We start from the raw sequence: 13,346 nt of genomic DNA on the forward strand, positions 1-13,346 counted from the left end.
GTATACTTCTATAGTCTGCATCAGATATTGGCAGTTTTAAAATGGTAGTCATACATTGCTTCAACAAGTATATTTTCGACAGTATAAAACCTGAAAATTTTAAACCTAGGAAAAATAGCTTAAGGAATGACTCATATGTTCGCGCCTGGGGGATGCAGAAGAAAGTTAGCGATATCGCGAGAATGCGTGCAATCGACGAACAAATAAAAGAGTAATGGTACATGATAACATTAGTACGGGTGGCAAAGACATTTTGGTTGCAATTGAACGCGGACGGATAGATTATCGGTTTATGAACTTTTTGTGTAATGATAATGTCGATACATGTTAGCTACACGAGCGATAAAAATATACATAGACGAGAAAAGTTACACAAATCATGGCTCGCAGATAAAATGCATAGGGTGCGGAGTGGATTAAACGGAAAATGGTTGGAACCCAACAGAAAGGAAAAAAAAACAATTTAAATCGGCACTTAGTTTGAGGAGCTTTGAAGAGAACTTAATAGTGATGGTTTTCATGGTAAGTTCACTATGGCCGAAACTAGATGAAACCAAAAACAAAATAATGAAGAAGGAGAGCAATGAAAAAGTAGGAGATTCGATTCTGTTGCTAACCCGTTTGCTCTGGCCCAGGGAATTGGTAGCGCATGCGTTATCTTTCCCCTCGGTAAGGCCACTAATAATTGTTCCACCGTTGGCGACCGCGTGGATCACTCCTCCATTGACGGGACCAGCCCGTGTCCTCTGGCGCTGTTCAGTCTGTTCACTCGACGTGACCGCCAAGCTTTTCGATGAACCATGATGCTTATTCCTATTAATACTATTACTACTATCACTGTGATGAAGACTAGCGAGATGATGATTCGATGCGACTGGCAGCTGGGATGCTGATGCGGACATGCGAATCGCAGCAGAAGACGCTGAATGGTGATGATGGTGGTGGTGCTGCATCGGAGGCAGATCGTGTCCACCCGAAACCAGCGAGTGGATCGATCCGTTCAGGGTGCTTCCACCACCCCCGGTCAGATCGGCTGCTTTGCTACTGTCGTCGTGGTCGTTCAAAGGCACTAGCTCTACCGTCTCCTTGCGGCTGCCACTCATCGAGCGTATCAGCTGTGGCGCGCCACGAATCAAAGGTTGGGGGAGCAGAGAAGTTTAAGAAGGGAAAAAATGGAGGCAAAGATACAGTAGTTTATCGACAATTTTATTCTGACAAATAATGCATTAAAAATAGTTACTGGCGAAATAAATTGCGGGTGCAGAATGTTAATCACAGACATAGCAAGTTCTTTTTACAATATCTTAAAAAAAACAAATTGATCTTGAAGGAAGAAGCTTCTTTGTAAAGGCTTTTTCTTTTCATTTTTATAAAAATGAAAAAAAAACATATTGATTAGGGTGGTGATATGCCTATATTATCATCGAATTTCAAGAACATGTATCTGCAGATAATTCACATTTTATTAATTTGCCAAAAGTCCTTACCAATGCAAAATTTCAATACAATCGCACTTGTTTCAGGGCTGTCTCAAAGCTCTTAAAAATTTTGATTGTGTGACCCTCGAAAATCGCCTAACTTGGAAATTGGAACATGTTCCTTTTTGATTGATGCCAACTTAAAAATGCAGAAAACCTTAAGATTTGGTGTTATTCCTAAGAAAAAAATTGATCGAAAAACAAGTTTTTGAGGCTTGTTCAAAACTTTCTATATTTTTGTTATTCAACAGTGATGTAAATTGCGATCAACAAAATTTCGACTATCTTTTGGAGCAGGTTTCGTCACCGTAAAATTCTTGTAATGTGCGATGAATTAAAACAAAAATTGCCTTGAAACTTGAAAAACAGGGTGGCCACTCAGTTTTAATGTTTGATTTCCCCCCTTTTTCACCGACTTTTTCCGCATTGTTTCACGAAACTTCTTTTTTTTTAAATCAGTCACAAAAGCTCTATTTATGGGTTCTCTATCCTAAATAAGTGGTTTTATTATAACTTTTAAACTAAACTTATAATTCATAGCATATTTAAGAAGATTCCATTTTTGAAAAACTTCACTGTTACCGGGCAAAGTTTTACCGTGGCAAAGATTTAAACTAAACAGAAATGGTACCGGTTTGGGTAATTTATGAGAATACTCAGGGCCGGATTAAGCCATCGGGGGGCCCGGGGCAATTTATCTCGGGGGGCCCTATAATTCGATTTTTTTTCAAATGCTACCCAGAAAATACAAAAGCTTTTAAACGTGTTAAAAAACTGGAGATGAGTTCAGTATACTATCTTCAAATAGCCATGTTGTCTGCGTAGAAAATAGCTTCTAGTATCTTCAAATAAAAATTGTTAATCAATCACGTGCAAACATTGCGGAAGAGTTTCGAAAATTTCTTAGAAATGAAAACTCTTATTTAAGCTGCAAAATGCTAAATTTAATTCTTTTTTTTTTAAACCTTATCATTAACTAAAATTCTCTAATTTTAAAAAATGACCAGATAGATATTTTAAATGATTTTCATATAATCATTGATCGTTTGGTTTGTGCTAATCCGAGAAATATTTACCTAGTGACAATAAGGAAGAATCTTGAAGATTTGAAACAGAGAAAACAAAATTTTAAAAAAATAAACAAAATAACTAAATCTATATTCCATAGAGATACAGATATAAGAGTTTAGAAATTCAAAACTTTAAATCACGTTATATTCAGAACCAAAATACAGTGTCCCAAATCTAAATCATTATCATTCAATCAAGTTTTAAGAAACAAAACATGAATTAAGTTTAAAAAAATAGAGATACTAAGTTACTATCAGAGCAAAATCAGAAATTTCATCAAATTTGAATTTCAATTTAATGTCTTTTAATGATATGTTTTTGAATACGATTCTCATCAGATAATTTTTTTTTTATCAAATTGTTATTCTAAATGTGACGAAAGTTTCATTCGATGCCCTCAAAGCCAAAGGGGTATTAGTGCAAAAATGATCGGTTGAAAAAAAATTGAGAATAAAGATTAAATGTTTAAAACACAAAACCAGTTATTATTGAAAAAAAAATCAGATACGGAATCCAAATGAGTATAGTACGCTAAGCTAAGGTTGCCAGAATGCCCGGTGTTTTCCGGGTTTGCCCGGATATTTAACAACAAATTTGACAAAAGTCCGGTCCTGCCCGATTGTCCGGATTTTATTCACATTATTTGCCAAAGCAAACAGAGAAAATCATATTATGTTGTGTTGTCAATAAATCAACCCAAACGGAATTTTTGAGCAAGTTTTATGAATTTAAAAATGAAAATTTTTTTTTTGAAAGCTTAAATACGATTTATAAATTGCAGATGAAACAAAAATCAAGTTTTTTTTCTCGATTTGTGTACTTCCTGGGTCAACATTTTGGTATTAAATGTCTGGATTTTGCCAGGTTTTTAGCTAAAATAGCCTGGATTTGAAAATTCTGGCAGCCTTACTCTAAACAAAAATCCTGACTTTTCAAAATTCAGAAAAATGATGAAACTGAACTTCAGTAACTGAAGAAACAACACAAGACTTGAAAATCCCAATGAATTGGATCTGGAAAAAGATCACAGAAATATTCATATTAAGAATGATAATTTGAAAAATGATCTGCTGAATTCAGGATATTCACTTCAGTAGATGATAAAATTTTGGTTAAATCAGTTGAAAATGTTCGAGTACAAATTTCAAGTCGAAGACAGAAATTGATATGAAAATTTAATAAAGAAACCCTGTACTGCCGATTGGGCCAATTTAAGCAACTACAAAGATTTAAAAAGATTTTACTTTCAAAAATAGGGAGGGAAAAGGGTTAAGAATTTATAAACCAGTGAAAATTTCAAAAATAATGACTGAAAGGTGGAAAGTTATTATACCCGATATTAACCTGGATACTGCCCGGGTAAAATTCTGAAATGTTTATCATAAAGCGAATGTTATTTAAGTGCAGAAAACCATAACTTGGAAATAAGTTACGTTAAGACGTAACAACAAACATTATTTTTGTGCAAGACGTTTGAATGTAATGAAAATGTGTAAAATTTTACCTGTTCTGAACAGAATATCGTAACTGATATGTTTCGATAAAAAAAGGAAAATTTGGGGTGTTTTGCCTCATATACTTCTTAATTTTTTTTTCGAATTCAGTTTTGTCCAGAAGATTTTGATATTCTCAGCTCGCAAAATGTGGGAGAGCTCCTTCACTGTTTACTCTAGGGGGCCCCTTAACTTTTTAAGACAAAAGCTAATCTAGATATTTTTTCACGTGGGCCCTTTAGTTTTTATATTTCAAGTTTTCATTCCGATTTTCTAGTTTTGATTTCTTTTCATGGATTTGTGGTAGTATGATTAAAGTAATGTTAAAACTTGCCCGGGGCAATTGCCCCTTTTGTCCCCCCCCCCCTTTAATCCGGCCTTGAGAATACTCAAAGCGGTGATAACATTAGAGAAAATAAGTAATTTACCATTTGAAACTTAGTGTTTTTTTTAACGAAATATAGGGGAGATGAGGGCATAACGAGCACCCAGGGCATAACGAACACCCAGGGCATAATAAGCACTCCATTTGTCTACATAAGTACGTATTTTCTTAAAAAAAATTTCATGAGGACTTGTTTCGTACTACCTATAATATTAATTTTTCACCAAAAAAGAAATATCCTTTTCATCTTTACAGAAATATTAAATAATAACCAGCTAGGTTCTCAAGTGACGAAAATATTATAATTTTTGAGCACCACCAAATAAGCTTTTATGACCTTTAAATCATCTTGATCCGAAATGTACGCACTGCAACATGATCTACACATTGTTTCTCAATTTTCAGCATCATAAAATTTTTGATTTTTCACTTTAATCAGTTTTAAAACGCATTTTTACTTTAATTTGTTCACTGGAGGCGAACAGAGCACTATCAATGAAGGCATAATGAGCATTTTCTGCCGGGGAATCTAGCAGCGAATTCGACTCGATGAGGTCAACTGAGTAATAGAGCTACAGCTTGACTTATATCGTCTGACGATTTGGCCTAATGGTTAGATGTCGGAGAGGTAATCAGTAGACTTGAGTTCGATTCCTGTTCGAGGGGATTTTTTTTTCACATACCATTCATAATTGATTTTTTTTATTGTTACATTATACGGCTAATAGCATCAAAGCATCATCCTTCAAACAAAACACCAGAAACATAATGTATGAGCATGTGTTAATTCTTTGAATTCTACAAACAGACCTAGATTATTTTGTTATTGCTTTGTTTGATGAATCTACGCCTCACTGTTTAGTGCAATCATGATCATGAATGATAAATGATAAAAAAATCACCTCCACGAGGAATCGAACTCGAGCCTACTGATTGCCTCTCCGACATCTAACCAATAGGCCAAATCGTCAGACTATACAAGTTAAGTACAGTTTGGTACAATAAAGAACTGGAAAATAGCAGTATCAGGGGTGGCCAGTGAGTTTCCATTTTGAAACTCCCGGTTTTCCTGATTGTGATTTTATGGTTTTCCCTTTTTCAAAATGCGCAATTAAATATGTTATCCAGGTTTTTTTTTATTAAAAATGAAAATATTTTTATGCAAGTTGAACGTAGTTTGAAGTTTGAGAAGACTTATTTTTTTAATTTAATCTTGAAACTCAAAGATTTTTCAGAATATGGTGATGACTGATGGTAATACGGTAAGAAAATAATTCTAGTTGTCCTTATCTTAACCGAAAATTGTTACCTTCTTTTCAGTCTTTCATACCATCTTCGCCTATTATAAAGGGAAAATGCTTTATTTTTATTATTTGCATGAGATAAATATTAGTTTTGCTATGATGCCATGTGAATAATACTTATAAAATTTCAAGCTGAAATAATGAATTTTACTGTAGAAACCTTGCTTCTTGTTTAAGTTGCCGTTAGTTTCTATGTCAATCTGGTGATAAACTGTTTTTCACTTTTTAGTCATTAATAAACTATCTCCCAAACCGGTAAGGCCTGCTCACATCTTCACCTTTGAATCCTGAAATTTGAAACATAATCATGCGCGATGAATTTCGTATTGAATGACCGATCCATAAATCAACTTAATTTCAAGTTTAGATCCGTTATTCAAATTTCAATTTTATTTCTGACGCTTATTTTATTTTTGGAACAAGAAATCAAGTTTGAACTTATAGCCTGGCTACTGATTGATATTCTAATATTTTTCTTATAAAGTTATTAAAAGAGATTCCGATTAACCTTATTCATACTAAGTAATCTGAAATTTTATTTGGGTTCTCATATTGAATACTTAATCATGTTTGTTATTGGATACCTTTAATTTTTATTTTAGAATGCGCTGAGTTCTAGATGCCTGAATCTTTTCACCTAAATTCTGGAAAATTTATCTATATGAAATTTCAGTACTATCTATATAAAAAAATCCATGATTTTATTCGATTTTTCAATTTGAAATCATACTGGTTAGGAAAATGTATACGTGAATCACACAATAACTTGGTAGCGCCTTCTGCCTTCTGTGCGTTTACTAATTAACCAAATAAAATGGTGGCATCTTATTTTATTTATTTTTTTTTCGGCATTTTTCCCGCATGGGAAAATTCCCGATATACATAAGTTAAAATTGAACTAAATTAGAAGAAAATATTTTTTCGAAGCCAAATAAGATAAATATTGATGCAGATTCGAACATCATCAGTTCTGAATTAATGTATAACAATTCCAGTTATAAGATAGATGTTAAGCCTTAGTAAATCTTAGTTTTCGAGATGTAGTTTCAATCGAAAACTGTCTGATTTCAACGTATGAATTTACATCAGAACTAAAAAGTCGCAGCAATTGGATTTTTTTTAATTCGTTCAGGTTTTTAAGTTCTCTTTTTTCCTAAGAAATTGCTCTTGCTTCACAAACCTGAAACAAACGACTATACGCTTTAGAGAAAAAAAATCGTCATGATCTAATGATTTTAGGATTTGATAGGTTTATATATGGGAAAAAATAATCCATAAATAATTTTCCCGGTTTTGATTTCAAATTCCTGGTTTTCTCCCGGTTTTCCCGGTCCCATTTTCAATTCCCGGTTTTCCCAGTTGGCTGGCCACCCTGAATAGGAGATCTGAGAGTGTAGTCTATCTAAATGTCCAGAAACCTTAATTAATAGGCATCGCGACGCTCACATGCATTCGAGAATACCAAACGTGGATAAAACATCCATTTTATAAGGCACATGATCAAAACGATGGTGGAAAATGGATTGTATCCCATTTACCCGAAAACCATTGCCCAGAATGAATTTTTCCCAGAATGACAAATACCCGAAATCAAACCCCAGAATGAACCATTTCCCAGAAAAAAATTCCCCAGAATGCACCATTTACCAGAAATTTTTTTCCCAGAATGGACCATTTCCCAGAATTTTTTTCCCCAGAATGGAACATTTACAAGAATGGCACAAATCCCAGATTTTTTCCCCTAGTATTTTTATTTGTTTTCTTTTTTTTTCTAATGAATTCTTGAATATTTCATATGATTCGAAATTAATTTTTTCAAAATGATTTTTTTGTTGAAACTAAGACTTTGAAATTTTCCAACTAAATTTATTTTAGAACCAATATTGTGCTTTGTTTATGGTTTGGGTACTTTAATTGATTCAATGCTTATCATGGTCCTTTAAAAAACCGTTTTGGTATCCGACTCCTCACGCTGCGCGTTCGAACTTGGAAGACGTTTTGTCCTTCACGCTGTCGCGTGGCGGACGGGGCTAAGGGATCACCCCTAGCTTTCACGCAGACCTAGGAAGCCCCGGCAGACCTAGACCAATGTAATGGGGCCGCCGCTTCCGACGGCGGGTCGGCGGCCACCTCGGATTTGGGAGCTTCGGCGGCTTTGTGCCGCCTCAGCCCCTTCATCCTCGTTGGTTGCGGCTTTGCCGCAAAAGAATTAAGTTAAGAAACCCCATTTTTTTGTAACAATTCCTTTTTTTTTTATTAATTTCTAGTAGGGATAAATGTTTTCAATTTTCTGGGAAATAGTTCTTCTGGCGAAAAAATTTCTGGTAAATGGTTCATTCTGGTGAAAAAATTTCTGGGAAATGGTACATTCTGGCGAAAATTTTTCTGGGGAATGGTTCGTCTGGGGAAAAAAAATTCTGGGGAATGGTTCTTTCTGGCGATTGGAATTCTGGGGATTTTTCATTCTGGGCAATGGTTTTCGGGTAAATGGAGTACAACCGGAAAATGTTCTTGGTTACTAACTTTTGTTATTGACTGCATGTACAGTACATATGTGTGTATGTGAATGTCTGTATGTATGTATGTACGTTTGACATTTATGGGCGCGTTATGTGTGTATGTTCAATGTTAAGTATGTGTGTATGTATCACCCCATAATGTGTATCATGACTCAACAAGTCAAATTTGTACAATTGAAACTGATTTGAAAAAGATTGTTTCTAGGTCGATAAATTGTCATGATTAACCATCGAACCCAAACATACTGCAGTACCTCAACGTCAGTATTATCGGGAGACGGCTGATCGCACAAAAAATTATCAAATTCACTCTTATCAACTCGGCCGCAATTTGTCACGTTGAATTCAGTTTATCAATTAGTCGAAAAGAGCACGTCTCTATCTTGAACAACACGTGTAATGATCCACATCTTCGAGGTGTATCGAAATTGTCTATTGTATTGTTAGCCTATTAATTGTCGTTGAGTAAAGTTAGTTGAATCATTCTTTAAGAAAGCATTTGTTTCAAAGCATATGTATAAAGGCGAATGGTGGTAAACCTTCGATTTGCATAATTCGCACAGATTGACGCTTTCTTATAGAGAGCTCTTTTTTGATAACCGTCGGGATTTAATTATTAAATTGTGCACATAAACAAATTTCAATCAAATTTTACTCGTCATTATAATAATGTGAAAAAATAAATAAAATCATGAATAATGACCATTACAAAATAATTAAAATTATAAAAAGCATTAAAGGAGTGGCAAAACAAACCAGACGACTAAAAAAGGCAACTTAGAAAAAAAAGAGAGAGTTAGTCACGGAACTAAAAGGTTATGAATTAAATCCTAGAATTAGTTATGAAATGAAATATTGATTTCGCCTGATCGGATGAAGCGGTGCACTTACCTCGTCCTCACGTTTTCTCAGATCAGATTGCACCTCCTCCAACTCTTCGGCAGCTTCCGTCGCGGACATATAGTAGCCCTCTTTGAGCATTTTCAATCCGAACAGGGCAAACAGAGCCGTCGAAATGTAGTAGGTGTACACCCGGGGGATGATTGTGGCCGCCATGCCGAAAATGGCCGACAGAACAGTCATCAGGGCTAGCGCTGCGATGGCCCCGGTAAATACGGTCAACCGGGGGTGGCGCATCGCCATAATTGCGGCAATGAAGAATGTTTTGTCGCCCAGTTCGGAGACGATAATGACCGAGAACGACGCGATGAACGCATGCACGAAACCGACATCGGAACTGAAAAAGCCACCGGAGCCGGTTTTCTTGTCCGTCGGGCTTCCACTGCTGTCCACCGCAGGATTCTGGAAATGATCAGTAGAAAAAAAACATATTAGTTTGAATTTGTGCAAAAAGTTTGAAAATTCTGCCAAAAATACAACACTACTGCAAAACGCTTTAAATTCTGAAAGCTTCTCAAACTGATTCTCAACCTGTTTTATTACATTTTTTTGAGCTCAGAAAAAAAATTAGAACGCCAGATCTCGCACCTTATATTTCAGGAACAACTGAACCGATTTTTCAAAACTTTACACCATCGATTTACTAAAAAGTCTCAAAACTTTTTTTTTGTCATACAACATTGATTTATACACTCTACACCAGTGGTTTTCAAAGTGGTCCCTACCGCCCCCTTGGGGGCGATGAGAGCTTTTAGGGGGGCGGTGAGCTCAACTTTGAAATTTGGGGGGCGTTAGAAGGGCTCAGGGGGGCTCAGGGGGTCGAGTCCTTTTTAAATGCACATTTTCACAAATTACGGAACAACTTAAAATTGAAATGACAACGAGAACGTTCAATGCCCAACAATGAAACGATTTTGAAAAACTCTGAAAATCTAATTATAACCAGGTTTAGGACAAATATTTATCTGTTAACTCACAGAGTTGATAAGCATGTTTTTGTCTCTGTAAGTCACAAACACAGACAGATTATTTTTTAATTGTGAAAGATTTCGTATATTCACAATCTGTTTAGTTAAAGTCTCTATAATTCAACAACAAACAAACAAACAATCTGTTTTTTTTATCTGGTTTTGTAAGTTTATTTTGGATTGAACTATTTTTTTTTGTTTCGATTGTAGTCGTTTTACCATCTTTATGGCATTCGCGACTTTATCAACGTTGCAGTTGGCGGATCGTTATTGAAAAACTTATCCGGTACAACTGTGTTCGATGTTTACTCTTGGGCTCGAACTCACGGACATCGGCTCAGGAGACAACAGACTTGCCAACTGAGCTATATCACAAGCCGGGGTTGAACAAGGAAGCAACATTTTGGATGGCAATGTGTTTTAGGTCAAATAAATTTGATGAATTCTTAAGCTTATACAATGCATGAAAATTATTAAAATGTATTCTATTGAAAAATTGACAAAAAATCTTTCGAAGATAATTTGTGATAAAAGGCGTCGCAGATATGGTCATAGATTTTTTGAAGAAAAGAAAAAAAAATGCCAACAACTCAAACAGAGGATCCTTCATTTTTAGTTCTGATTTGCTGATCGTTAATAAAATGAAATACGGCAATTTTCATGAATAAACATCAAAAGTTATTCGATTTTAACTAAATTTTTGGAACCTATGTTAAATTTTAAGACCCATGAAAGAAATAGTGTTCAATTTCAGTCTACAACTGTCATAAATATAAGTTGAAATTTATTTGATCAAGAAATGATATTATTTAAAATACATTTTATGCGATTTCACCGAATTATCAGTAATTATTTTGTGAAAAATATATGGCACATTTAATTAGTAAAGAATTCTGTTTTCCAAAACTTTGATAGGCGTTAGTTGTTTTTTTTTTTGAAGTTTAAGTGTTTGTCCTGAAAAAAAATAATTTATTTCAATTTCAGTCTTGATGTTTGAAGCAATTTTGAATTTATTTTGTGTTTTGATTTGCTACAATTGATGGTTATGCGTTGGCTTTTCGATCTTCTCAAGTCAATCATAACAGTTTTTGAACGTTTCAAATTAAACTACAATAAAATTTCAAAAGCTTTTGGTTTTGCAACAATGCCAATTAGCATTCTTTCTAGAGATTTTTCAAAAAATCACTCAGGGGGCCGGGGGGCAATTAGCTCAAAAATTAAACGAAAGGGGGCGGTGAAGGAAAAAAGTTTGGAAACCACTGCTCTACACCATTTCTAATTTTGAAAAAAAAGGAAAGTGTAGTTGACTTAATAGGATCAATCGGAAAAACTTAGTTCCGCTATTGAATTGTAATTCAAATTTGAATCCAATTTGAAATTCAAATTGAAACTTTTCCTGCTAATTTAGCCTAAATTTCACACCTTTGATTCCTTTTTTAAATTTATCGTCTACTAAAGGAACCCTGAATTTAACATAACAGTTTTTAAATGAATTCTCAGATTATTATGATCATAAAAACGCTCTCATAGTTTAATTGCGAATTTCATTGAGCGATTCTCTAAACATATATCTACATTTTCAATCTCATCTTATTCGAGATTTATGATTCTGTATCTTGAACATTTTATTTCCATTCTGAATTATTATTTTCGGAAGTAACTATTGTCAGAACACTGTTGATTGTGTGTAACTTTTAATGATTACCTGAAAATTAAGATATTTAACAATTGTAAGTTAACAATGATTAATTAAAATAAAAAAAAAGAAACATAAAAAAATCAACATATTCTACGCTCAAAAGATCCGATCAACACTATGGAATTTGAATTGAAAGCTGTTGTATGTTTTAAATTTTGTATTCTTTGTCTGAAGTCTTTATGTTAATGCTCAATAGTCATAGGGAAATATTTATTCTGCTTTCGATAAAGCTCATACTAAGTGATTAATAATTAAATGAAAAGAGTTTTAATATTTATCTTTAAATTTTTCTAATCAAGAGATTTGTAGATGGTGAAAGAGTTATTATGTAAATTGTGAAACGAATTTTGCATCTAACATCTGTAATCAGCATTTTGATTTTTGATTAGTTGATAAATTTTTCCACGTTTAAACTGTGAACCACTGTGATAAGATGTACACTGTAAATTTTTGCCTCGATTTCCAGCAAAAAAAAATTGCTGGAAACGTTCAGCAATCCAAATTTTTGCTGGAAACCAGCAATCGGTTTTCGAATTGCTGGATTTTTCAGCATTCGGTTATGTGCTTGTCATTTTTGCTGAAAAATCAGCAATCGGTTTTCAAATTGCTGGACTTTCCAGCAATTGACCTAGTTTGCTGGAAAATCAGCAATCGAGTTGTCAATTTGGAGTTTGTTTTTGTTTCGTACGCTGAAGTAAGGTGAGATTCTATTTTACGAATTAAGGTTAAATTAATATAATTATTTTATTTTCCTCTATATTCTACCAACCAGGCATCAAGTCAAGGGTAAGTTTTTATTGTACAGGTAGATATTCCATAGAAGATACTCATCAAAACTATTTTTACAGGTGGCGGATGATCAACATTTTGGCACAAAGCGGCCACCCCAGAGCCGGTGTGAAAGTTGTGAAAAAAAAGTTTTTTTTGGAAAATAAATTAATCCCTTATTGAAAATGGGAGAAAATAATTGTATTTATTGCTTATTATATGCACAGCCAATATTAAACTTTAATTTTGAATTGAATATAAATTTCATACTAAATACTGCCGGTTGTGTTGAAAGAAATAGCTGGTTTCCAGCAATCTGGATTACTGATTTTCCAGCAATTTGAATTGCTGGAAACCAGCATTAACGTTTGCTGTTTTTTCCAGCAATTCAAATTGCTGGAAATTTTGCTGGAAAGTCAGCGGGACAAAAACCAGCAAAATTTGCTGTGTACATTGGACGAAACGAAAGGAAACTGATAGATAGATTCGAGAAACACATGGCTATAGCTACACTGCAAAAAATATACACTTAAAGAGTATATGTATCATACACATACCGATTTCAAATCGTTCTACACATAAATTTTATGTTCTTCAAATAATTATTATGTTTTGCACATACAATGTATGTAATAAAACTTTAGCATGTATATGGGTAAAAATGAAAATTATGGGTGAATACAAATAAGCGTACCCGAAATTTTCTGCTTTGTTCAAAATGGCGACCGAGAGAAAAAAGTTGGCGTCTATCGTATTGCACG

General features: G+C 34.2%; 1 protein-coding gene across 1 annotated transcript in view; it reads right to left on the minus strand.

Moving 5' to 3' along the window:
- Window positions 1–401: 401 nt before the first annotated feature.
- LOC129748484 (uncharacterized) overlaps window positions 402–13,346 on the minus strand; it is a 37,228-nt gene continuing 24,283 nt past the window's right edge. Inside the window, exons 2-3 of the mRNA XM_055743123.1 lie at window positions 9,142–9,552; window positions 402–1,115 (exon numbers count right to left, since the gene is read on the minus strand). Of these exons, the coding sequence (XP_055599098.1) occupies window positions 417–1,115; window positions 9,142–9,552 (1,110 nt within the window). The 3' untranslated portion in view covers window positions 402–416. The remainder of the gene's footprint in view (window positions 1,116–9,141; window positions 9,553–13,346) is intronic.

Source organism: Uranotaenia lowii, chromosome 2 (genome assembly GCF_029784155.1).
Source record: "Uranotaenia lowii strain MFRU-FL chromosome 2, ASM2978415v1, whole genome shotgun sequence".
Lineage (NCBI taxonomy): Eukaryota > Metazoa > Arthropoda > Insecta > Diptera > Culicidae > Uranotaenia > Uranotaenia lowii.